General features: G+C 37.8%; 1 protein-coding gene across 1 annotated transcript; it reads left to right on the top strand.

The window, feature by feature from the left end:
- The first annotated feature begins 2,349 nt into the window (after positions 1-2,349).
- Positions 2,350-24,730, top strand: LOC588093 (thyrotropin-releasing hormone-degrading ectoenzyme). Its single transcript, XM_030972477.1, has 18 exons — positions 2,350-2,666; positions 8,622-8,913; positions 9,324-9,444; positions 10,164-10,318; positions 12,647-12,760; positions 13,328-13,465; positions 14,468-14,533; positions 14,952-15,112; positions 16,173-16,379; positions 16,951-17,039; positions 17,645-17,778; positions 18,266-18,469; positions 19,332-19,405; positions 19,861-19,962; positions 20,564-20,728; positions 21,126-21,266; positions 22,137-22,218; positions 23,360-24,730. Exons 1-18 carry the CDS (start codon positions 2,350-2,352, stop codon positions 23,522-23,524), a joined length of 2,727 nt encoding a protein of 908 aa, XP_030828337.1. The 3' UTR covers positions 23,525-24,730.
- Positions 24,731-25,365: the final 635 nt, after the last annotated feature.

Below are 25,365 nucleotides of genomic sequence, written 5' to 3'. Positions count from 1 at the left end.
TTTAATACGTATAGTTAATAGAAATATCATCCCCCCCCCCCCCGCGTAGCGATGTGAACACCTGGGAACAGAGAGCGCAATGTGAATGAAATGCTTTTTTTAATGACGTAAGTGCCATGTTGGGGATCGAACCCATGACCTACGTACCTCCAGGCAAGTGTTTAAACTACTCGACTACGGACCTCTACATTCTCTCCCAACACTGTACGTTACCTTTAAAATTATATCAGATAAGAAGAAAAGCAATAACAGCATGTGGTCTTGACCACGTCTAACATTAGAAATGCTTAAGATAGTCCGATGAACCTTGCATAGCTACACGTATGTGAACTGAAAAGCAACGTGTAATCTTCAACAGTATTTGATTGATTGACTCTTCTAAGGCTGATCATGATACTACTAATACTAGCAAGGATATGTGTTATTAGATGTAACTCTTGTTTCAGTCACGAATGATCGGTGTCTCGAAACCAATTCAAATTTGAATTTACTTTACCATTTGATAGCATTATAACAAAATGTCATACCTTCTATGCTCTTGAGATTTGATTCATGGTAGGATAAGTATCCAAATTTCATTTCCTAAATTCATTTTCATTATCTTGATGACTATTCACCAAACCCTTCCGAATGACTTGTCAAAATTTACTTTGACATGTTAAATACTTGTATGTTTAATATTTTTATTTGTCAATATGAATCGACAGTTTCAAATAAACAAATATATATTATTTCTTAAATGGTATGCATTTTCTTATTTTCCTCGTTGTTTCAAGATTGAGTAAGGTGTATTAACCTGACATTCTTCACGATTTTGTGCAGCCCATGGTATCTCCACTTTCCCTAATTTAATTGACACAGGGCTATTACTAATAGATGGTATTTACCTGCTGCGGCGGGAAAGGCTGATGTGAAGAGCGTTTCTTAATCTTAAATTGTCGACAATCCCCGTAAATTTGACCTTCCCAATTACCCCTGACAGTTTTCCAGTCAAAGTCATTCGTCTCCGAAACTCGCTCAGGGCTCGCGGAGATTTTCTTTCCGGGGATTCTAGCTGTTATATAGATTGATTTGTAATTGTTTCTAAGGGATTTTTCCCCGTTTTATTTTCCGACTTATAATCTTTTATCTAAGGGATTTGCCTTTAGTAACCAGTTACTAGCTTCCATTGTGTCGTCTATCCTAATTTTCGTGACTTCTTCACTGATAGAAAAGAAAGAGAATGCCTTTTAGGCAAATACAGGTATACAGTTTTTTTTCCATTACATATATTTAGAATATTTCTAGGAAGTTATTCAATAGGGGCTTTAGATAACCAGCGCTAATTTCCGTGTGGGGGCTTTACATTTTCAATCTGATTTATATAGTTGTAGAAAGACGAATACACGACAGATATGTCGTAAAGATTTTGTTCATAGTAAGGAACTTCTTCTTTTTAACACATCTTCTTTATATTATATCAAACTACAATTTGAAGTATATTATTTGTAGGACACCTATTAAACTTTAGTTCATTTCTATGATTGATTTAGTCTCGAAATTCTTGACGGTTATTAAATCTTTATAGGTTGAAGATAGTGGTAATGAGGATGATAATGATTATGATGATAATACAAATTAGTAGAAGTATTCGTATTAATAAGTAGTAGTAGTAGTAGGAGTAGGAGTATAAGTAGTAGTAGAATTAGTAGTAGTAGAATTAGTAGTAGTAGTAGTAGTAGTAGTAGTAGTAGTAGTAGTAGTAGTAGTAGTAGTAGTAGTAGAAGAAGAAGCAGTAGTAGTATTGTTATTATCATCATCATCATATTATCATTACATTACTATTATTTTGTTCCCAAATTTCGTTGACTCTTGCGATTACTTACTCAAACCTTTACTTTGTCCTAGCACCAAGTTTTCTTTCCTCCTTTCCCGTTGGGTTAGTCCTTTCATAGCTTTTTCTCCGTTGATGTTTTTTTCTTCGATTCAGTCCTGTTGTGATCTTTGATTGAAGAAAGCGGTATTGTTTCCGTCTACGCAGCATGATCATTGTAATACCTCAGTCACACAGACAAGCCGATTCCAAATCGAACCCACACTGATTCTGGCTATTCAGAGTCATGTTCTTTTGTTGGTCGGTCTTTCGTCGGTCAGGTGTCGGTCTCGTCGGTTTGAATTAGGTTTTACACACCCACTCTTCCAATACCTCAGTCACAACGCCAAACCGACTATCGATTTAAATGGTTTATCTTCAATTTATTGGGCTTAATTAAACTTTACATTCGCACTATCGACGGTCCAGCGATAGTATCGTGTGTATGATTTAAGTATTACACTCATGAACTATTGTAATACGTCAGTCAGACTTCCATGTCGATTCTAAACAGACTCGTCAGTCAGATTGCCATGTCGATTCTTAACAGACTCGTCAGTCAGACTTCCATGTCGATTCTAAACAGACTCGTCAGTCAGATTGCCATGTCGATTCTAAACAGACTCGTCAGTCAGATTGCCATGTCGATTCTAAACAGACTCTTCAGTCAGACTTCCATGTCGATTCTAAACAGACTCGTCAGTCAGATTGCCATGTCGATTCTAAACAGACTCGTCAGTCAGACTGCCATGTCGATTCCAAACAGACCCGTTGGTCATATTGACTGCAATGTCGATTCTAAACAGACTTCTCGGTCAGATCGACTGCAATGTCGATTCTAAACAGACTCGTCGGTCAGATCGACTGCCATGTCGATTTTTAACAGACTCGTCTGTGTGACCGGGGATTTAAACCCCACCATCTATTGTGTACAATTTAACATCACAGGTGAAACTGTGCGTGTTACGGACATGACCCCCAATGACTTTCACAAATTGCATCAAGGACAACAAAATGTTTTACGCCTTCCTGTTGAGTGAACTTGAACTTTTACCATTCAGCATTACCAGCAGTTTACAGGTCATCGTGAACTTTGAGGTGCAAGGAACTGATTTTGCCCGTTGTTCAACAGTTCAACAGTTATTTCTTCCACATTTTTCCGCATTGTTTTCTTATTTTATGTATTGATAAATGTATGCTTAAAGAGTGTGGAACGAAGAGGAACGATACGGTTTATTAAATAAATTCTGTAACTTTTGTTCATATCTTTCTACATTAGACCATGAAATGCGCTGCACATATAACGTATGAGTACTTGAAAGAAGTGCTTATAACAGGGTCAAACTGGGATTCAAATTTTGAGTACGAAATCTTCTTCGTTTCATTTACCTACAAAGGGGGTCCCTAAAAAGAAATATAAAAAAAAATGAGTGACTATACTTTCCACACAGGTCATGGCCTGGAAAAGTTAGTGCATGGGATGAAGTTAATCATGCAATTGTCATCATAATTATAATATGAAAATTGCTGTGCATTACCAACTAAATATAATTATACTTCAGTTTAACCTATTGATCAATGTAGAAAATGAATGATGAATTGATAGCAATAGGGCATTTATTATATGAAATTCGATTCCTTTTTTGTTTCCAATTGAATGATGAATGACTTCCGTTGCCATCATAGTGAACAGATAGCTGGACATGTCCTTAGGTCAAGAAACTTGAACCAAACATGTAATGTATACATGTAACTAGAATCTTGTTCACGTGTGATCATACTGAAGTCTTCCAGAAATGGAATAGACGAGGATTGAGTTTGGTACTTTTTGTGAGGAAAAAATTAACTATATTTAGGGTTTCACAAGGGCATGTTCACGATTTAGTTACATTGTACATGAAAGGAAACACTGACTGAGAAAATTTGTCGAGAACGAAGTTTACATTGACAGATTTTGTGAGAATCACATGGTTAATTTAACCCCATGCAGTCACAACGAGAAGACCAACTCCAGACCGATAATCAACCATTTGGTTTATGTGATGGTGTAATTGAGGTATACAGACTGATAAAAAATAAAGATCTTTTGCTTTTTATAGCGGAAGAGACCGTTACAAAGTAAACATTTTTAAAAGTTAAATAATACCTATGTCATGAGAAAAATGAAGATAAATGTCATATTGAAATTATTATATTGTGATCATGTTTCTTTACAGAAAATGCATAATTATATAGGAATCACCTTTCTATCCTCTAACGGGCTGTATTTTTAAACGGAATGACTCTCGAAGGTTCCACAGATGCAATCCAGGAAAATAAAACAAACTATTCCTTTTTCATGACCGTGTTCTGATAAATTTTTCAGGTGATTTTTGTGACATGATTATTTTGTTCCCTCATTGTTAGGCTTGTTTTTCTTCTACTCTTGGTTAAGTCAAAAGGATAGTTACAAAATTGTCTCTTTCCATATCCTGTGCTCTTTTTTGGTGGTATTGAAAGAAGAAGAAAACCCATTTGCGATTAACCTCGAATTACGTCAAGTCTCCTGTTTGGTACGACCTTTTTTAATGCTTTTTTAGTTGCTTTTAAAAATATTGTAATTACACGTAGATGAATTGGGTATACTTTTGAAGGATTTCTACCCGATTAAACGTACCCAATTTGAATTGAACTTCATAGTCACTAGGCGCGGACGTTGTGCTTCCGTCTTATTCTTTTCTGTTCCTCTTTTCATTCCGCCATGGGATTGTACCTGAAACTGGATCGATGCTTGAGGGCACGTTTAGCTAGAAATACCAATCAGCCACCAGTCTCATCCATCATCTGCTACATTTCCTCCAAAATCCTATCATTGATATATCTCCTATTTTACGTCAACTTCTTTCAACTTTTTTTTGTTTCTCGTCCATAAAATAATTTGTCTTTTTAATGGCATAATGGAGGTTACAGAAAATTGATAAAAAATGTGTCGGCAACAATTGGTCGTTGTCGGAAGAATTTCAGGAGTAAGAACGAAAAGAAGTACCGGTTGATTTTGTTTTGGTTTGCTTTTGCGTAACCTTTTTTTGGGTGAATTCCCGGTTTCTCCTCTTTTTTATGGTTTCGTTTGATTTTGTCATATTTTTATAAAAATGCTTCTAAGAAGACCGATCGAGAAGACGTCCTTCTTTTCTAGCTGGTGAAACATTTTAATCATAACTTACATTCACCTATTAATACATTTGTTTTAACTTGTTTTACGCTTTCTCATTTTTTCATAAGATGGGCTGTCAGTCTACATGCATGGCGCCGTTTATATGTATGTAGCATGTTTCTGGAACCAAACTCTTCATTGGTGGCAAGATGTAGTGTTAAACAGATAAAAATGAAGTGTGCAAGAACAGATTGGATAGATAGAAATACATGCTGTCAGCAACCCTAAGCTAGTAGAAATATGACTACATTTTAAGCGACACTGACCTCCTTATGAAGTAATTATCCATCAAAAAAGGACAGTCATCTAGAAAGAACGTTGACTTCCTTGTTAACGTCAAGAGCTATATAGAAAATGAAGGCATGTGTGCGCGTGTTATGTGCGTGAGTGATAAAAGTGTGTATACCAGACTATAGCTACGTGGCGTTGGTGCAGTATGGAGCTAATAGACTGTTATTACATGTTAACTCAATCAGAGCGTCCTTGTGAGAGCAGTTATCAGTGCTATTCCGATTGCTCTAATGAAGGGTAAATTTGACGAGTATATGCGAGTTAACCTTTTGGTAATTATGTTCTTCAGAGCGATTATGCCAAAGCAATGGAGCGCATTGAGTTGTAATTTGACAATTCTGATGGCGAGGAGAAGTTGTTTCATTTCTCTTTCTGGGCTTGTCGTCGCCACAGATGCCATATGATGGTACTACGCAGTATAATACAACATACTGGTATTGCATAGCCTCGGTTAAGATGAAATGTTTGGGTGTTGGGGTAGAGGTCATTGCACGCCCTACATAAGAATTAACGAGCATCAGATTTTGAGATCCAATATTTTAGAGTAATATCTTGGTTATGAGGCAGTGTAAAGATTTGTCTTATTTCAAATCATGGCAAAGTCCCTGTATTGTTAACCATTACCTCTTGCAAATTGAAGGAAACGGAAGGATTTGTTTTTACTTGCGTCATCGAAGGATGAGGGAGAGGGGGAGGGGTTCTAAATAAATGAATGATTCCGTGAGTGTAATAACTGTTCGAAGAGCGGCCAATCGTGCTTCATCAGGAATAATATTCGACTTCTCTCACTTTCAAGTAGGCGAATCAGATCGCTTGTTCCGCTATATACATAGATTTAAATGTGAATTTATATATTTTGTTTCATTTTATTGTTTTCATATAAATGATTTAGTCCCTGTATTGTTAACCATTACTTCTTGCAAATTGAAGGAAACGGAAGGATTTGTTTTAACTTGCGTCATCGAAGGATGAGGGAGAGGGGGAGGGGTTCTAAATAAATGAATGATTCCGTGAGTGTAATAACTGTTCGGAGAGCGGCCAATCGGGCTTCATCAGGAATAATATTCGACTTCTCTCATTTTCAAGTAGTCCGAATCAGATCGCTTGTTCCGCTATATACATAGATTTAAATGTGAATTTATTCATATTTGTTTCATTTTATTGGTTCAATATAAATGATTTATAAGTGGAAGGAAACTGTCCATTAAAAATAAAATATTTCATCTGTATCCCTCCATTTTACTGACCAGACTGAAATGTCTACATTTGTTTTGTCATGCATTTCTGTCTTTCCATATTTATTCTGCACCGCTCAGTGGAGAATTGCAAAGTGAGGTAAAAATCAATGAGGACACAGTGTCAATACCTGCTCGAAGCGTCGACACGGTTTGTCATTTGGGAAATAAATAGTACAAACTCTCGTTAGCACGAGGAGAAAGGAGTGAAAGTGTTCAATTCAGTCACACCGGACAAATAGTTAAACCCTCCGGGGTCTTTCGGGAGAAGAGTGCGTTAATCACTACGGGAGCCGCGATATATATACTTGTCATGGTGGTTTTGTTAAAGGCAATACGGATAAAGTCATAATTTAGGTGATGTGGTTTGAGGTACTACGAGTTTAAATATGTTTGCAGTGATAATTAATATATTAAATTATTTTTGAAAGCTCTTAAATTTGATAGACCCGTCGGATCTGTCTTCTTCTGAAAGGTACAATGTTTTTCCATTGTTTTTATTAGTGTTTCTTTATTTTGATGTCTTAATTTCTTCTTTACAGAGAACTTTTAATGTTTAATTTAAGATAAAACATCATCCATGAAATATGCCTAATATTAATGTATTGAATTTTGTTTTTATCATGTTTACCTCAATTTGGTAGCCATGATTTTCATTTATACTTGCATTTTAATTTTAAGCGAATAAAAAACATGAAATGACAAAAATGAAATAATAGATAAAATCAGGGATTTACTCCTGAAATAGTTGATATGCAGATATCTCAAAAAATGCCGGAGGGAATTCCTTTTGATAAGGAATTGCCCCGTTCATCCCTAGGGGAATTCCAAGATAACGAGTTATTGAAATCTATCATGCGAATTCGACTTTCATCTGCGCTTTGCATTCGTTTACATAATCCTGTAAATAGTTTATTTTTAAATGAGCTTCATGACTTGTGTGCAATGATTGTTTTTATTTTTGTAATCGAGATTTATTAAAATAACTTTATTTTAGGAGGAACTGTCTATGTTTCATTCATGTCTCAAAAGATATTACAAAAATGTAAAGTAAAAAAAAAACCTGTATGAAAATATAGACATGACCCCCCACCCGCAGATGCGCTTTCACACGGGTACACACACACACACACACGCACCAAAACTTACTGATATATTGACATCATATCATATCGAATGAGCAATTTAAAAATAGCAAGCTCCGCCCCCCCCCCCCCCCCCACCAGACTGAATCTCTTTTATACACCATGATCTCCGACGGTATGTACTTAAATATAAGTATGTTGTGACCCCTTTACCATCCAAGGAGCTATTTTGATTCCCAGGGACTTTGATAGCTCGTGTAATTACGAGGTTCTTGCTTCCCGGCGACAGGGAAAAGTATTGGAACCGAAGGGTACGTAATATAAGGGGTGTGTGTCGCTAATGACCACGCTGACGATGCCCACGAGGCAATCAGTAATGGGCACGGTGAAAGAAGATGAAGAAAATCCTTAACCACTTATGAAAAGTAACGACAGATAGCAACCATGTCACTGTTCATGTTAATCTTTTTTTACTCGATGGCCTTGAGAATGAGTGGGATCAACAGCCTCAAGAAAGACACTATATATATATCATGTACAAACATGTATATTGAAACGAATTTTCGAACAGTTGGTATGATTGATATTCAGTTCATAGGCTTCTATTTCCTTAGGTATCAATCGTATCACAACAAAAATATCACACTCGAATTCCGCTGGTGACCTCGAATGCCTAATTCAGAACACTGACAATTAGTGGTGAAAAGAGATAGCACATAATCGTATCGTACGATAATATCCAATACTTTGATTAACCTCAGTTCTGTGAAACATGCTCCAGCGGCAATTCTTCCATAGAATATATTACACTAAGCAAATTCCCAACTTTAATCCTGGACCAGTCACTAAATAGGCTACCTAACCCTTATCCTAGACATACAGCCGAATCGCAACTCTAACCCTAACCTTAGAGACTTCTGATAAAGTAAGTTTGACGAAAATTATTTATTTATTTTTGTTTATAGACACTATGTTGCATCGTTCCTCTCGCCTATCCACGCTCGACGCGTTTACCCATGCTTCGACGAGCCCGCCTTCAAAGCTAACTTCTCCATCAGTATCATCCATCCCGTCGGCTACAGCGCCTTCTCCAACATGGACGTCGTCGACCAGCAGACGATTCCGGCGAGGACGCCCGACGGCGAGGTGTGGGAGACGACCTCGTTCAGGACCACGCCAGTGATGTCGACCTACCTTGTTGCGTTCGTCGTCTGCAAATTCCACAGCAAGACGAGAGTGGTCAGAGATGGAGTTGAGGTATTGTTTATTTTGATATGTTTTTTGTTGTATGTTGGGAAATGTGACCTGAAATAACACCAGGGCTATACATTTAAAAGCAGGCTTACTCCTGGATAATCTTTTTTTCATTACACTATACAAGCTAAGAGAAGAAGATAACTCGAAAGCAATGTACAATTTGCTTGCTGAACATGCTAAAGATTTTGCATTTTTCAGCCCTATCCATGTGCAGACTTTGGAATTACGTCATCCAGGAGGAGTGGTTGTGACTTTTTACCAGACAATTCTTCTTTCCTTCTCTTGCTCTCTTCTTTCGTTTTCTCGTTGTTCTGCCAAGATCCCTTCTATCATCTAACGAAAGACAATAGACTATTGTGGTATATGTAATTTCACTTTTCTTTCCCCTTTCTATATGTTTACGGTTGAAGTTCCGAGTTTGGGCAAGAGAAGACGTAATTGACCAGGCGTATTTCGCGCTTGACATTGGAGTCAGGCTTTTCAACATTCTAGAAGATTTCAGCGGCTTCGATTATCCATTGCCCAAATTAGGTATGTAATACGCAAGATTCTACACCACCGATAGAGCTCCTTTATAGACTATCACAATATGTTCAAATAGGAAAATGATATATCTGATCAAACAAACATTGTGTATGGGTCACTGTAGGTAGATCAGTTTAGATCTCACACCTCTTACTTCTGTTGAGAGTCAATAGAAGAATAATTTACCTTTGAGGCAACTATCAGAGTCTTTGAACGGTAGAAATGCTCTCTACTTTTCTGCTTTCCGATGAATAGAATGTTTTCTTTCACAACCCTGTGAAATCGGCTAGGTAAACCCTTTATTTTCTCAAGAACTAAATCTTCCTTCCAATTACATATATATTCAAATATATTATCAAATGTTTCTTATTTTAAGTGTACTCTATCAAAAGTTCCCCGTGTAATATATAGAACAGTTTGCTTTCCTGGTGATGGTGATGGTGATCATATATTAAAAAAAATATATATATATACAAAATTTAATGATCGACAATTCGAACTCAAAGTATCTTTTTTTGAGTCTGTTACTAAGCCTATTAAGCAGTAGTAGTATTAGCAGTAGTAATAGTAGTAGTAGTAGTAGTAGTATAGTAGTAGCCGCTGTAATAGCAGCATCAACGGTGGAAATTATTGGATAACTTGTACAGCACAAGGTTAATCTTCCACACGGTCTAATACATGTATATCTCTAATTCCTCAGTGCAAAATATGGGTTTTTCTTTCAGATATGGTAGCCTTGCCTCAGCTTGCGGTTGCCGGCATGGAGAACTGGGGTCTCGTGACCTACCGCGAAGAATACATGCTCTATGACGAAAGAGAGACACCAACAGAAACCCTTCAGGAGAACACTTTCATAATCGCCCATGAACTCGGTCATCAGGTAGGATGCATGAGCTCTGCTAATTTCTTGAACTCTCTCGGTGGGGAAACGATGTGGACCTTATGTAATCCGTGAGGAAAACTGACGTTGATCGGCAGATAACGTGATGTTTGTTTTTTTGTTTGATTAGTTTTATTTCTGCGTTCAAATAACAAATACAAGGTTATACATTTTTACATAAGTATTACATACATAGCAAATCATGTCTAATAATATTATACAATAACCATAATAAAAAGCATACAAACAACTATAAAGGATATTTGTATATTTTTCATTGAACTAAAGAGATACATTTCAGAACACAGGAGACCGCCATCGTGAGCGGTTAGGCTGGAAATGGATGGATGTGTAGACGTAAAGACTAAAAGTTGATTATTGAAACTCTTTTGCGAGCCGCAAATATAAACCATGCAGTGAACAAACCAAGAGTGGTTCATGTTCTCGATATATAGGAAGTGAATTTCAGTACGGAGTCTCTGTTATTAATATTTCGTACCGATTCCGGTTACGTAGAATGCTAATCGATGTTTCATACCATGTTCAAAAATTACAAATTTCACGCACAGAAAAGCTATGCATCCCCTCTGCTAGGCAGCAGCTAGTAAAACTGTGGCTACATGATAATTATGAAGAAGCCATGTAGTGATCGATAAATCTAATGATGTATTGATTGGCATTTCCTCTACAGTGGTTTATCTGTGGTGTGTTTTTGTGTGTGGTAGTTGTGTTTTGTGAATCCCACCGGAATGAGCAGTGTTACACAGGGTAAAATTTGTAGGAAATCGGTGTGAAATTTGTTTAAACACGCATCAGGACAAATAACCCCCTAAGCAATCATCCCTGGAAAATTATTTCCTGGAAAACTATCCACCCCCCCCCCCTACCCCGAGGACAATAACCCCCCAGAAAATTGTACCCCGAGTACCATTACCGCCCCGGAAAACTACCCTCGAGGACAATTACCTCCTCCCTCCCCGAGGACAATTCCCCCACCCCTGAAAATACTCCATAGGACATTACCCACCCCCCCCCGCCCCACAGGACAACAAAGGACCACCACACCCGAGGACAATTCTCCCCCCCCCCCCCTCGCTTTTCGTAAAAGGGGAAGTCCAGCCTGATAAAGGTTGGTGTGTAAAAAAAAAAAGTTTTGTCGGGGGGGGGGGGGGGTAATTATCCACGGGGGGGATATCTCCGGGGGCTAATTTTTTCCGGGGTATTCTGTCCTTCGGTGTAGTTTTCCGGTGGGGTAAGTAAGGGGGGTGATTGCCCACGGGGTAATTGGCCTAGACAGTTTAAACACCAGTAACACAGTGTTTGAGACACGGGCTTATTTCCTACAGGGAAATAGATAGCATCAGAGGTTGCCTAAAGAGGTCATCCCTTCCCCTCCTTCCCCTCCTTCCCCTCTCCATTTAAAGTAACATTTTAACAGCAAAGCTGGGGGCTGGAGGAATATTGCAAATTCACTCTCCTGTGATGTTTTTGAGGGGGGCGTTCTTACCATTTTTGACAATACTAGATCTGTCCGTGACTCGTATGATAATTGATTGATCCGCTGATTTTGTCTCGAATTGCTGATTTAGTTTTATTCAAAATGTAAGTATTTTTAATTTTAAAAAGCCCACAATAAGTAGGGCCTATTCAATACACACATGGAACACATTTTCTATCAAAAAACATTTCAGGGTTCCTTAGGCAGTCACGTTTATGACGCTGCCTAATCTTTCAGGGTTTTCTTTTTTAATACTGAACAACAATCGAACGTCTGAGAACGAGCAGCTGGTATATGAACTTTTTCAGAACTGTTGTTATCATATAGCCTATCAAATTTGGGAGGTGCGATGGCTCAGTAGTAGAATAGTGGTGTCGTAACCGGAAGGTCCCGGATGCGTAACCAAGTCGATGCGCTAGTTAACTTTTTCAAGGCATTAATCCTCATTGACCGAGTCCCTGGAAGATAGCTTAAAGCCGTCGGTCCCCTGGTTGCTTACTTACGAGCGTACGCATGCTTTCTTAGCAGTCAGGTAAAACAAGCAAACAAAAAATTGTCTATAAGAGATAATGAACATGTAGAAAGTAGTATTTTTAAAGCCCCATCGCACAAGTTTGGCCAGGAGGGATTAGACCTCCCTGCATGGTCACTGACATGTAGTTATCTCATCAAATAAGCTCTCAATATAAAACAGAAGAAAAAGAGGATCATGGGGGACCAATGGCCACCGATTAGGCATTGTTTGTTATTATAGAGGGCGCAAGTAGCATAAGTAGTGCAGTGGGGCTTTAAGTAAATATTCCTTCTTTTTTGTGTGGTGCTTTTGACAGTGGTATAGCAACCTGGTAACGCAGGTGTACTGGGACGAGCTCTGGCTGAAGGAATGCTTCGCTACAGTCATGGGAAAGATTGCCCTCGAACACCTCTTCCCAGACTGGGCCATGGTAAGTTGGGAAATTTCCCTTTTCTTCCAATTTTTTATTAATACCTAACCATTAACGTTTCCCTGGATCGTGTTAACCCTTAATACGGCTTGAATCCTCATGGAATATGTGCAAAATCACCATTGGTGTAATAACTCATTGGAACATCAAGGAAAATGTCCATAAAGTTCTAATTTTTCATTTGATTTTGATAAAACTTCCGTTAAAGAAGTCTGTACAAATTTCAGAATAGAGTATTTAGCATAAAATATCGTTTCAAAGTTTCAAAACAAGACCTTGCTTACATTAGTTTTTATCACCTGACGAAGTGTTGCAGATAGCGCACGAAACGTCGTGATCTTTTAGATTCCTTATTGACCACATTGCGAGACAAACGAATATCACTAGCGATATTATTTTCGATACTACATCCGCAATGAGTAATATATTTAGCATTAAGAATACTATTGCCTATCAAAGTGGATTAAAATTTAAATAATTAAAAACACGGTCATGTCGTTTTTTTATTTAACAAAAATCAAAATCTGTTTATAAATAAACAATCTTCTTTGTATCATGTTCGTACAGTGGGATGAGCAGTTCGTGGTAAAGGAATTACAGATGGTAATGAAGCTGGATTCCTTAGTGACGTCACACCCTATCCAGCAGCCGGTCACCAGGGTGGGTGACATCATGGACAACTTTGACATGATCAGTTACCAGAAGGTATGTGTACAAAGCAATGTTGTAGTCGAGTCCAGAACGTCCACGGCCAAGACTGCGTCCAAGACACTACCTCTTAAGACTGAATCCGAATTCAAGTAAAAGAAAATGGTTCTAGGACACCTACCCCCCCCCCCCGGACATCTACCCCCAGATAACCACCCCCAATCAACTCCCCCTTAGGACAACTACCCCCTAGGGCAACCACCCTCTAGGACAATTACCACCCGGGACAACTATCCTAGGGGCAGTTGTCCGGGTGGTAGTTGTCCGGGGGTAATTGTCTGGGGTAGTTGTCCGGGGGTAGTTTTCCGGGGGTAGTTGTCCTAGGGGGTAGTTTACTGGGGTAGTTGTCCGGAGGTAGTCGTCTTAGAGGGTAGTTGTCCTAGGGGAGGTTATCCAGGGGTTGAATGTCCAAGGGGTAGGTGTCTGGATACGAAAAAAATACCTCTTAAGTCTGAGTCCGACTCCAAGTCAATACCTTCAAAGTCTGAGTCTGAGTCCAGACTGTACCGGAATCCCTTTCGCCACCTTATAATCTATTTGTCTGATTTTGGTCCAAGTTGACATCTTACATTCAAACTCGATAGCTAACACTATGAATATGACGGACAAAGAACGAGGACAAAATATACAGTTCCTCAGGTAGATAAAGGAACATCCTTGTACTGCTATTATGTTAAAATGTGTTAAGAGGTGAATATGCATGTGACACCTGTTCTACACATTTTTACATAATAGCAGTGAAGGGATGTTCCTTTGTCTACCTGAGGAACTGTATATTTTGTCCTCTTTCTTTGTCCGCCATATTCATAGTGTAAGTACCGAATCATCAGCTACAATCAATCAATCATCACAGAATCAGTATATCACAGTCATGAAGAGACAGTTACCCACTATGATATTTTAAAAAGACAGATACTCAACAAGGAAAACATCATCGTGTGGAAGACTACAATGTTCTTAAACGTAGAATTATTACGAAATAATCTATATTCATTTCAGAGCCCTGCTATTCTCCGTATGCTTGAACACAGCATTAGATACGAAACCTTTAAGGAGGGCTTAGAGGTAAGTTGAACTACCCTTTTACTCTTTTTAAATCTCATTATTTCACCAGTACCTATATCAGTTTATGGGTAGTAGTAAATTTGAAACTACTTTTCGAAAGCGTTTGACTGCATTCATGGTTGTCAATCCGTTGCAAGCTAGAACGAGAAGAGGATAAACTGACAAAATATGAAACAATAAAGCATTCAAATTTAATTTTCCTCACATCCCGTAGTTGAAATATTGATAATTGTTTTTAATCGTTGAATATAAGAAGAAAAACCCTGACCTCGTTTGTTTTAAGTTAAAAGGGTTATTTCAAAGTGAAATTCGACGGCTTTAAATTAGCTACGGATCTAATAAATCTAATGATATCATTTATTCCTTCCCTTCTCGTTATTATGATCATGAATTAAAACTTTTCCGTCTTAACTTCTAGGTATTTCTTCGCAACAAACAGTATGGCAACGCAGATGCATGGGATATTTGGCGAGCGATTACATCGGTAAGTATTAATGTCCTGTGGATCCCCCTTCCTTTTATCCACATACAGCCTGATAAAAAGTTTGCAAATACACAGGCTCTGAGAAGAAGTGAGCCGTATCAACGACAATTGAAAAGATATTATCACTAAAATCAATGTCTGTAGGAAAGTTAAGAATTATTAACGTAATATATTCAAGATCTTGTCTCTGCTTTATTGACAATAGCAGATAATTCAAAACTTTTCAAGTTAAGATAGAATAAAGGTTGAAGGAGAAGTGAGAGAGTGAGAGAATGAAAGAAAGAGAAAGTCTGCTCGACATCCATTTCGTCTTTATAAAGCCGCCAAATTTAAATATTCGCAGGGCAGTCGGTAAGGGAATTTTCCTAATGCATCTTATAAGGTCCCTAGTTGTTGCAGGCAAAGATCTGTGCGATAGATACTCGAAAATCAATTCAGCGAATATTGGCAATTCCAACTCAATCCCGAAATGAATGTATAAAGGAGGAAATTTAGGCATAAATACGCAACTGTATAAACTAACGATAAAACTTAACAATATTTGACAACGGCGTAGCTTACAGGGGGCTACGTGGAAATACAGAGAGGGGAAAGATATCATAAAAAGATAATTGCACTTCTTTCCGCATCATCCGACTCGACAGTTTGTTCTTTGCATGTCATTCATCCAACAAAAAAAATGTACATGATTTTAAGACCTTTACCAAACCTCCTCCAAATACCGTAGAAAGGAAGGTTTTAATACGGGGTTCCCTCTGTCCTTAGAATGGTATAAATAGGGGTGTTTTACATTTCGACCCTTCATTTATTTTTATTTTCTTGGTAATATTAAGGGGTAGGGTTAATTTAGAGAACTTGGAGCAGTCACGTGTTTAGGACCTAAGAGTGATTCGAAAGGCGTAAGTTAATCACTTAAGGGGAAGAAGTTGGATTCCAAATTCTTTAACGATAAACAAAAATGGTGGCACCATTCTTTGAGGCAACGCATCCACACGAAATCACTTTTAAAAAATAGCTCCCAGCATTATGGGATCTTTTCAGTGAGTGCGCAGTACTCAATCAAGCACCGATGACAGCCAAGCATGGGTTACACCAGCCCTTCTACAAAGAGTGAATATATCACGATAGAAGCTTAAAAAACCTTATACGGTAAAGCTTAAAATGTACCTTCGTCATTATCCAGGTGACTAAGGCTCACGGACAGTACCGGGACATCAGCGATCTGATGGCCCCATGGTTAGGTCAGATGGGCTATCCCGTAGTGACCGTGTCACGTGACTGTGGGCAAGACATGGTGTGTCTTCATCAGGAGCACTTCCTGTTGGACAAGGGCAAGGCAGAAGTGGATGAATCCCAGTACAAGTAAGGCTGTTGTTATGAATGGTTATTTAGTCCAAACGTGTACTCAATAAAAACTGCTATCAAGTGTTTCATTATGTTGAAGTTGTACCGATACTTTAGTATGGCGGATGACCTTACATAAACTCGGCCTATTCGAAGCTGTAGTAGGTTTAATTAACAGCAGTAGTAGCTATTATTTACAATTACAGTTTCCACACATCGTTGTTTTCACCACATATTTACATAAAATAGTTGTTCGGGTATAAACTTCCCGGGGGTCGGGACTGGCGTCTTTTGCCCCAACATTTGTTGGGGGGTCTGTGTCCGTTTCTATTTCTGTTTCTAAAATGCGTATAGATTGACTTTCTCTCTTGGGATGAAAATGGAATATATTTATCAAAATGTACTAGGCAAGCTATCAAACTACATTTATTATTTCGGCAATGGAAAAGTTTGACGGAGGATATGAATGGGTCATAATAAATCACACCAAACCTTTGAACTTTGCTTACGATGCTGATGATATTTACATAAAATCGAGTGAGGTAACAATAAAATAGATACCTCATGTAACTTATGTTGGTTTTTTTAGATATATTTGGCCTATTCCAGTGACGTTTTCATCTGCTGCTAGTAATGATATCGTTTCACCATACACGTACTGGCTAAACACTAGATCAGGTTGGTATTTCATTCCACTTATCACACTCCTGGCACCGTACTTAAATCAAATACAGTTTCGAATTATATCAAGTCTTTCTGACTTAAATTTTGTGAAAGGGTTTTTTGATTTACTTGTCAATTCGATTATTTTGTTGATATAGTATTGCTAAGTGCTCTAGCTGATAAAAAAAGTAAAAAAAACATAATGATAATGTTTAGATAATAATGTAGCTTTCTCTTGATTTACATCAATTTAATCTTCTTCTTAGTTAATGACACACTTTATTGTTGGAGATGAAACGATTAACACCATTTATATGCTCAATTGTCGTGATGATTGTACTCTGCTCACTGTAGGCCTAGTATTTGTTCGTTCGGTTGTAAGCTTTAACTGTCTAGCAATAGAAATGTCGAGAGAATAGAAAGTTCATTGACTGATATTGCACCTCAACTTCATATGTAAACACTTGAAAAAGCTTGTTGCCATATCCCCGTTTCGCTACAGATTATGATGGGACGGGATGCGAACAGTCGTTCTTGAGATATATCTGATTAAAAGTCAACTATTGAATCTCCTAACAGTAAAATATTATCTCTTCAAATTGTCCTTACCATTATTCAAGGAGCGTTTGCAATCCCAAATGTCCAAAACGACCAGTGGATACTGGTGAATGTCAACAGGACCGGTTTCTATCGGACCAATTACAACACCCACAACTGGCGCCTTCTATCCCGACAACTTATGGAAGACCACACAGTAAGTGATTTTAAACGTTTATTTGTATCCTATTTCCCAGTCCTAGTAGGTCCTATGTCTCTGTTAGTGTTAGGTGTGAACGTTAATCTGGGGGAACGGTATTATTTTACTATCGTTCATTCTCATTTCATGATTTTATAGAAATTACAGCAGTTAACCGACATTTCACAAGAGAAAAAATATAGATCTTTAACAATAACATTTTCAAACGTTGGGAAAGTTCTCTTTCAACTAAAATAGTATTTTGCTATTTTCATTCGTAGGATCAAAGAGAAATGAGGAAGGCAAATTGTTACCATGGTATGGATCAAACTAGACCGGAAGCTTCAGTTTCTGATATCGACGGTTGTTCCGCTGAGATTACATCTGGCTCCTCTGACCGCATGTTGACAAATGTCAGTTTTATTAAAGAATGACCCATACCAGACGGTTATTTCTGTCTAGGATCCAACGTGTCCTATTTGTCTTAATCTTCTCTTCTTCATAGATCATCTCACCCGCCAGTCGCGCCGCACTGATCGACGACGTTTTCAGCTTCGCCACCGAAGGTCGTCTCAACCTCTCCATCGCTCTCGACCTCACCAGATACCTGGAGCGCGAGACCGACTACGTCCCTTGGAAAGGCGCAATAGTCACATTCGAGTACATCGATCGCATGCTGAGAACGACGCCCGTGTACGGTATCTTCAAGGTTTGTTTTTAGTTTCGTATCTTCGTCAATGCCCGAATATAGATCGGGGGGGGGGGGGGCGTTTCACAGAACTTGTCATCAGTAACAAATGGCAGTTTTTGTTATAAGCTACTGAAATCCTCGCTTCTGATTGGTTATCAGCAGATTTGTAATTGAAAAAAGGCTTTGTGGAAACGGGTTCCTCTTCTTCCGTCTTAATGTTAATCTTTATGAATTTCTAGTTTCTTGATTTCACACTGATAATTTGATTAGTTTCTTTTTTTCAACACAAATAAAAGGAGCCCAATGTTACTACTGCCTCTTATCATTCGTTGTATGATTGCATCTTCTTTTCTTTCCTTTTTTTTAAAATCTAAAGTTAAGGAAAAAATTGCTTTCACTTGTAGGCTGTATTTCAGCGAGAACCGTACAATGCAAAATTTATTAAGAACAAGCCACGATAGCAAGGGCTTATACTTACAAAACTGTCCATATCATCTCTGGAATGTCCACTGGGACATAGAAAATGCTCAGGTAGATCTCAAAGTAACAAGTAACTGAAGAGAGGGGTGTAACTTGGAACGTCACATTCCTTTAAAATGAATCGACATGTTCATATCTTCATTAGACGAACTTTTGAAATGAATTTTCATCTTGCAGCCTAGAATGTAAACAATGTGTCGTTATTTTTAGTTTAAATTTACTATCGATGAGATTTCGACCTACTTCATGATTCATCCTACTTCATTTTTAAAGCCCCATGTCAAAATCAGGAGGTCTGTAGTTATTACAGAGGTCCATAATCATGGCACAGTTTTTTTTTTCTAGGATGGCCAGAATTTTGTTTGAAATAAAGCTTTTACATTTTTCTTGTTTATTTCAGGAGTACATTCTGCATCAGGCTAGAACTGTATATGACTACGTGGGATGGAACAATACTGGGCCGCATCAAGAAAAGTAAGGAAATTATAAATACAGGTCTGAACGAAATGAGTATACTAAAACCAGTGAGTTTAAGGTGCAGAGATAAACAGCGCAGTTTCGATAGATTTTATGTGATACCTTTGTGTTTGCTTCAGGGCAAAAAGGAATGAATTTTGTTGGTTTGGGAAGTTGACTGCGGGAAATAGTCTCTGGAAATTGTATTAAACTGTTTAATGGTATGTTCCGTTTCGGAGTGATGAGATTTGTTTAAAGTATGATGAGCCTACGATGATAAAGAGGGAAGTGAATTGACCAATAAAGACGGAATTGATTGATTAAGTCAAATCAAGAAAGAAATGACATAATGTAACAGAAATATGTTTACATACATTCCAAAATAACTGTCACATTTTGAATATTATTTCCATAAGATAATAAAATTTTGCCTATCATTGTTTGTATTGTTTTTATATATATCTTCCAAACAGGTTATTACGTGTGGTGATTCTCCAGCAAATGTGCGCATATGGACACGAAAGCTGCATTGCAAAAACGAAAGAATTGTTCCAAAACTTTTCAAACGGCCACGCGTAAGTAATACCAGTATTTGAATTAAACTATTTGTAAGCTGTGCCAATGAATGTCAGATAAAGAAACAGCATAATCCTAAGATCATTTCAACTTCTACATTTTCTGAATTGTTTCGTTGATATCATGAAAGGCCATAACCCCTCTCCTTTCCATTCTTTAGCTTATCTTGGTAATTGTCACATATATTTTTATATTTATTTTTATCCTTCCCCGAAAACCGTCCTGGATCTGACACTGTAATTGCAAAAGATTCTCTTCACATGCGATGAAGAAATTCAATCCTTCTTTTGAACTCTCTCAACATTTCATTCTTCCGCCCTCAATCCATCAATCTCCACCCTATACATCATGGAGGCACGTGTCAGTTGTGCCCTTTAACCTCATCTTTGATAGCTTTCGTTAAAGTAAACAACAAAATCCTGTGCCCCCATATTGTGTTTTTTCTTCTCTCTTTCCGTTTTAAACCCCTAAAAACCTTTTAAAATGTGAAATCCTTTCTTTTCTTGTCAGAGATATATTGAGTAAATTAGCACCTGCAAAATTATGCACCCTTCCACCTTTTAAATAAATCCTGAATCTACCCCTGTTCCCCCCTTTTAGGATTCCACCCGATTACCGGAGCTTTGCCTACAGCACACGGGTAGCCTCTGGGGGAGCAGACGTATGGGAATCGACCTGGGATTCCTACAAGCAAAGCTCACCAGGCGAAGCAAAACACTGGTTGGCGGCGCTCACGGCCACAGGGGAACCATGGTTGATCAACAGGTGGGTTCTACCACTTATGCTTGGGCGACAATTCCTCCACTGGCACTATCAATATCGTGCATGAACTATGCTAATAGAATCCCCAACTTCACCCCTGAACCAAACACTTTACTTAACCCAAAAGCGAATGACAATCCTACCAATAAACCTTTATCCTTGATGAAATTATGTGTTTCCATTTACTGTTCCACTTCTTTCTGACCCGCCTGACACAGAAGCTTTTTCATGAGACAGGTTCTGTGATTGGCTCTTTGGCTAGTGAATATTCATGACATGAGCGCGGTTATCTTTCGTAGCGCGAAAAATACATAAATTGTAACGTCCACTCTTTACCAATCCTATATGAATTATTAAAGAATGACTTTTAATGCCATTTTATTGACTGTTATTCACCTAGGCTTTTATCCCGTACTCTTGATCCTGAGCAACTTTCTCTGACAGATACGGTTAGCGTATTCCAGTATGTGTCAGGGAACCCCATTGGAGGATACTTGGCATGGAACTTCTTCAGGGACCAATGGGATTTGTTGAAAGATAGGTATGGACGATCTTTAGAAACTTGTACGTGGGCCTACATTCTTGCCCAGAAGAATTAATTTCGACAGTCGTTTAATGAGAATGAAATAAACTCTCCTCTTGTGACTAGATGTGTGATGATGAAAACGGTGATTGTATTATGATTATGATGAAGATGATGATGAAGATGGCAATGATGACAATAGTGATGATGGTGATGATGGTGATTATGATGAGGATAGACTAATAACGGTGGTGATAATTAATGGTAAAGATATTGCTTATGATGTCGATGATGATGCTGATGATAATTGTTTGGTGATCGATGATGTTGTTGATAATGAGAATAATGATAATGTTCACAATGATGTTGAAGATGAGGAGTGTGATAATGATGATGCTGATGATGTTGATGATGATGATTGGAATTATGATGCTGATGATTCTGATGGTGGTGAAGATGATGATTGATGATGCGAATGACGTTGATAACAGAGGAATCATGACGATATAGATGATGACTGTTAATTGTGAGGATGATGATGATTGTGATGATGACAATATCGTTGCTGACGATGATTATGGGGATGATGCTGATGATAGACCAAATGATGATTATCATGATGCTCATCTTTATCATTGTTGCATTTTAATTAATCAATAACATGTAATGGATTTCAGGTTCTTATAAATACTAATAAGGGAAGTAATTAATCTAACCAACACCTTCTATCAATTGTGATATCAAATGATAGAAAAAGACATTGGAAAGGTAAATGTAGCTAAAATAATAAAGTTGTATGCCCCAGATATAATTAAGATAAGATTTAAGTTTACTACCAGAAACATTTGTATTAATTTGACATTTATAATTTCTTCCTATGTCATCTAGATATGGATCTGGTTTGTTTCTAATGGGCGACATTATTACAGCTGTGACTGAATGGTTTAATACCCAATACCAACTTGAAGAGGTGAGAATTGTATTTAAAGAATAATGTGGTTCCTTGTTTCATTTCACAGTGGAAGTTTATTTATGAGTACAAAGAGCATAACAAGCGAAGAATAAAAGAAAGGATTTGATATGCTGAAAAGTCAAAGAAATGTAGATATTAATCACATTAATATTGCAAGTATTCTTCATGAATGTTCAAATACGTGTATTTTCATTTTAGTCTTGAATATATACAGTCAAACCTGTCTATTAAGACCACCCAAGGGAAACAGAAAAAGTGGCTACTGTAGACAGTGGCCTTTCTAGACAGGTTCTACCAGGCGCGGATCGCGGATCCAGGATTTCTTAGGGGAGGGGGCCCAATTTTTTTTTTTTTTGCTCCCGAAAATTTGAAAAACGCGCCGGCCAAAAAGTCGCTCAGTGGGGGGGGGGGGGGGGGGGGGGGGGGGGGGGGGGGGGGGGTAGTGAGCACATTTTTTTTTTTTTTGAGGATCAAAAAAATTTCAATTTGCACCCCCCCCCCCCCTTGAGCGCCAGGGGGGGGGCCTAACCCCCAAAAAAGGTAAAAATCACGTGATTTTACATGATTTTTTTCTCAAGGGGGGGGGCCGGGCCCCCCGGGCCCCCCCCCCCCCCCCTGGATCCGCCACTGGGTTCTACAACACATTTCTTTCTGAAGGGAGAAAAAATACATGGCCACTATAGATAGGTGGCCTTTATACAGAGGTGGCCACTAAGACAGGTTTGAAAGTATGTATCTATTGCTAATTAGATACAAAGGTACAGGTATGAGGTAAAGGTATGAGGAAAAGAGATATATTGAAATCCAACAGTTCCTCATAAAGAAGCTCTCTCATCACTACATCTTATTATCAGCCCCTACTTCACTTTCAACCTCATCTTAGTTAAGAATGTTAGAATTTAGTTTGTAAAAAATGTGAAAATCTGTAATCTGCAAAACCAATTTTGCTAGCACTTTATCGCTACGCAGATTCCGTATATCAACACGTCTTGTATAACAGTATTTTCAAATTTTGTCCAATAACCATCTATTTGGAATCAATTATAAATCCATGTAACTTTTCACTCAAACTATTCCATTTTCTGTAGTTGTTTTTTCCATCGTTAATACTTTATTTCTTTTCTGGAATCTTTCCTAGCTGGAGACATTTATTTCGAGCAAAAAAGAGGACCTGGATAACTTATCTGGCGTCAGCAACTTCCTACAAGCCGTTGACAACACAAAGGCCAATATCCGTTGGATGGAAAACAACTACGGGCAGCTGGAAGTATGGCTAGAGTATTGGAAAACACAGAAGTCTTGAACAACGACGCTCAGGATTATTCTTTCTGTAGGATATTTTGAGTGATGCAATTTAGGACGCGACTAAAGGAAGCTTTAAATGCTTTTCAAAGCCACTGGATGTAGCAATGCTTCTACTGTTGACTTTGGTTGGTGTTCAGAAGAAATCAGGAAAGTATTTGAAAGTTGAAAGTGAAGGAAAAGTTGGAAGGGTTGCAAAACTTTCTGAAACAGACAATCGAAAACCAGGAACATAAAAGAGGCATGATGACTAAAGCATGATGACTAAGGCATGGGTGAATTGAGACATTTCTTGGTGGAAATGCTCATTTTGAATCGAACTGAATGCCTCAAGAAAACTGGTATTTCAAAGGCCGAAGACAAAGGGACATTCAATTGGTTAATCGGGTAAACAGGAAGAGTCCAGCGAATGATTGCTTGACATCTTTGAAAATGCTGAACTTATGCGTGCAAGAAGAATGAGAAATGTGTACTTTGTATATAACTAAATGCATAGAAATTATAAAGTTATGTGTATTATCCCTCTGTAAATGAGGTGCAGGAAGCATTATTATCAAAGGGACCTGGAAACTAGCAAGGGCATTTTTTTTTCTTTTGCTCAACAAAATGTTTTGATAACAGATTGTTACTGTAAGTTGAGTGAAGATCTCCTATGTGTAGTTGTCTTTTGGCTTCTGTTTTTGTTTTCCTTGTATAAACATAACACTCATGAGGCTAGGTTATCAAGCACAGCCTTAGGGTGGCACTTCATTCAATCTTCGACAAAACTTATCTACAGGTTCCTGTATATAATATTTGTACATGTATGTTTGCATAGAGGCCTCTAGCATCAAGATTCGAAAGTTGCTTTTAATAGAGAGCTATGAACGATATTTGACTTCATGATTTCATCAGTGAATGTTCAAGGTCATCACCATGGGAAGAGACAGAGAGGGAGAGAAGTGGATAAGCAAGTGGATGAGCAAGATGATGATAAAGATAACTAACACGGAAAACATGAAGAAACTGATCAAGCTACAAGAGGAGAAAGACAAAGAAAGAGGAGAGGCTTTGAGAACTTACAAAAACAAAGGGAAGTTGAAATCTGCTACATGACATACACTGTATGAGGAGAATAGATACATTGGACTGCACAGAATGAGGAAAAGAACAGTGTTAGAGAGGAAATATAATGTACTTCCTTGGTCATTGTATAGTTGTACAGTTGGAGAAAATGAAAGGAAGAAGCAAGCCTTCATTAGGAATACTAAAATATACATGAATAGTGTTTCCAGTAATGTAAAAGAGTATTCAATAAATGATTCTCTAGTTAACGGAAAAGGCAAGAATGCAGTGATCATTTGAAAGCCTCAAAGTTTCTGTAAGTAAACACAAGCCTACAGTAACTATTGGAGGATCAAGATATCTAGAAGAAGAGGTACGAGTGTACATACATGTAAGTGAACAATGTGTCCATTAACCATGTGAATATATAGATATTGTGTGATGTATATGTACAGATTAATTATGATATTGAATTGTTTGAGGTAGTCCTATTTTGAAAGAATTTTGTATTTTCATAATTTGATCTAATTATTCTTGTATCTCTATGTTAGATATTTATGGAAATATTTATTGAGTATCTTGTGAGTTGGTAAGCCCTTTTGATGTTTACTCTTTATTTCAAACAGTGACAATTGTATATATGAAACTGATTTGTAATGGATACGGTCTCGCTACAAAATCTTGTTTTATTGAGATTCAGTTAACACTGCTATTGAGAAACAAAAACAACTTCAAGAATATAACATACAGCAAAAATCATCTTTAGATTGTAATTAGAGATTTTTAATACTAAAATTG

The sequence above is a fragment of the Strongylocentrotus purpuratus genome, unplaced genomic scaffold (assembly GCF_000002235.5).
Source record: "Strongylocentrotus purpuratus isolate Spur 01 unplaced genomic scaffold, Spur_5.0 spur5_contig_863, whole genome shotgun sequence".
Classification (NCBI taxonomy): domain Eukaryota; kingdom Metazoa; phylum Echinodermata; class Echinoidea; order Camarodonta; family Strongylocentrotidae; genus Strongylocentrotus; species Strongylocentrotus purpuratus.
This window is presented reverse-complemented; position numbering and strand designations above follow the sequence as displayed.

Bases quoted from the DNA above. Each gene is read 5' to 3' on its own strand.
- LOC588093 (XM_030972477.1), top strand. From the start codon at position 2,350: ATGTCGATTCTAAACAGACTCGTCAGTCAGATTGCCATGTCGATTCTT. The intron at 12,761-13,327 runs GTAAGTTGGGAA...ATGTTCGTACAG, and splicing joins TCTTCCCAGACTGGGCCATG to TGGGATGAGCAGTTCGTGGT. The intron at 17,779-18,265 runs GTAAGTGATTTT...TCTTCTTCATAG, and splicing joins AACTTATGGAAGACCACACA to ATCATCTCACCCGCCAGTCG.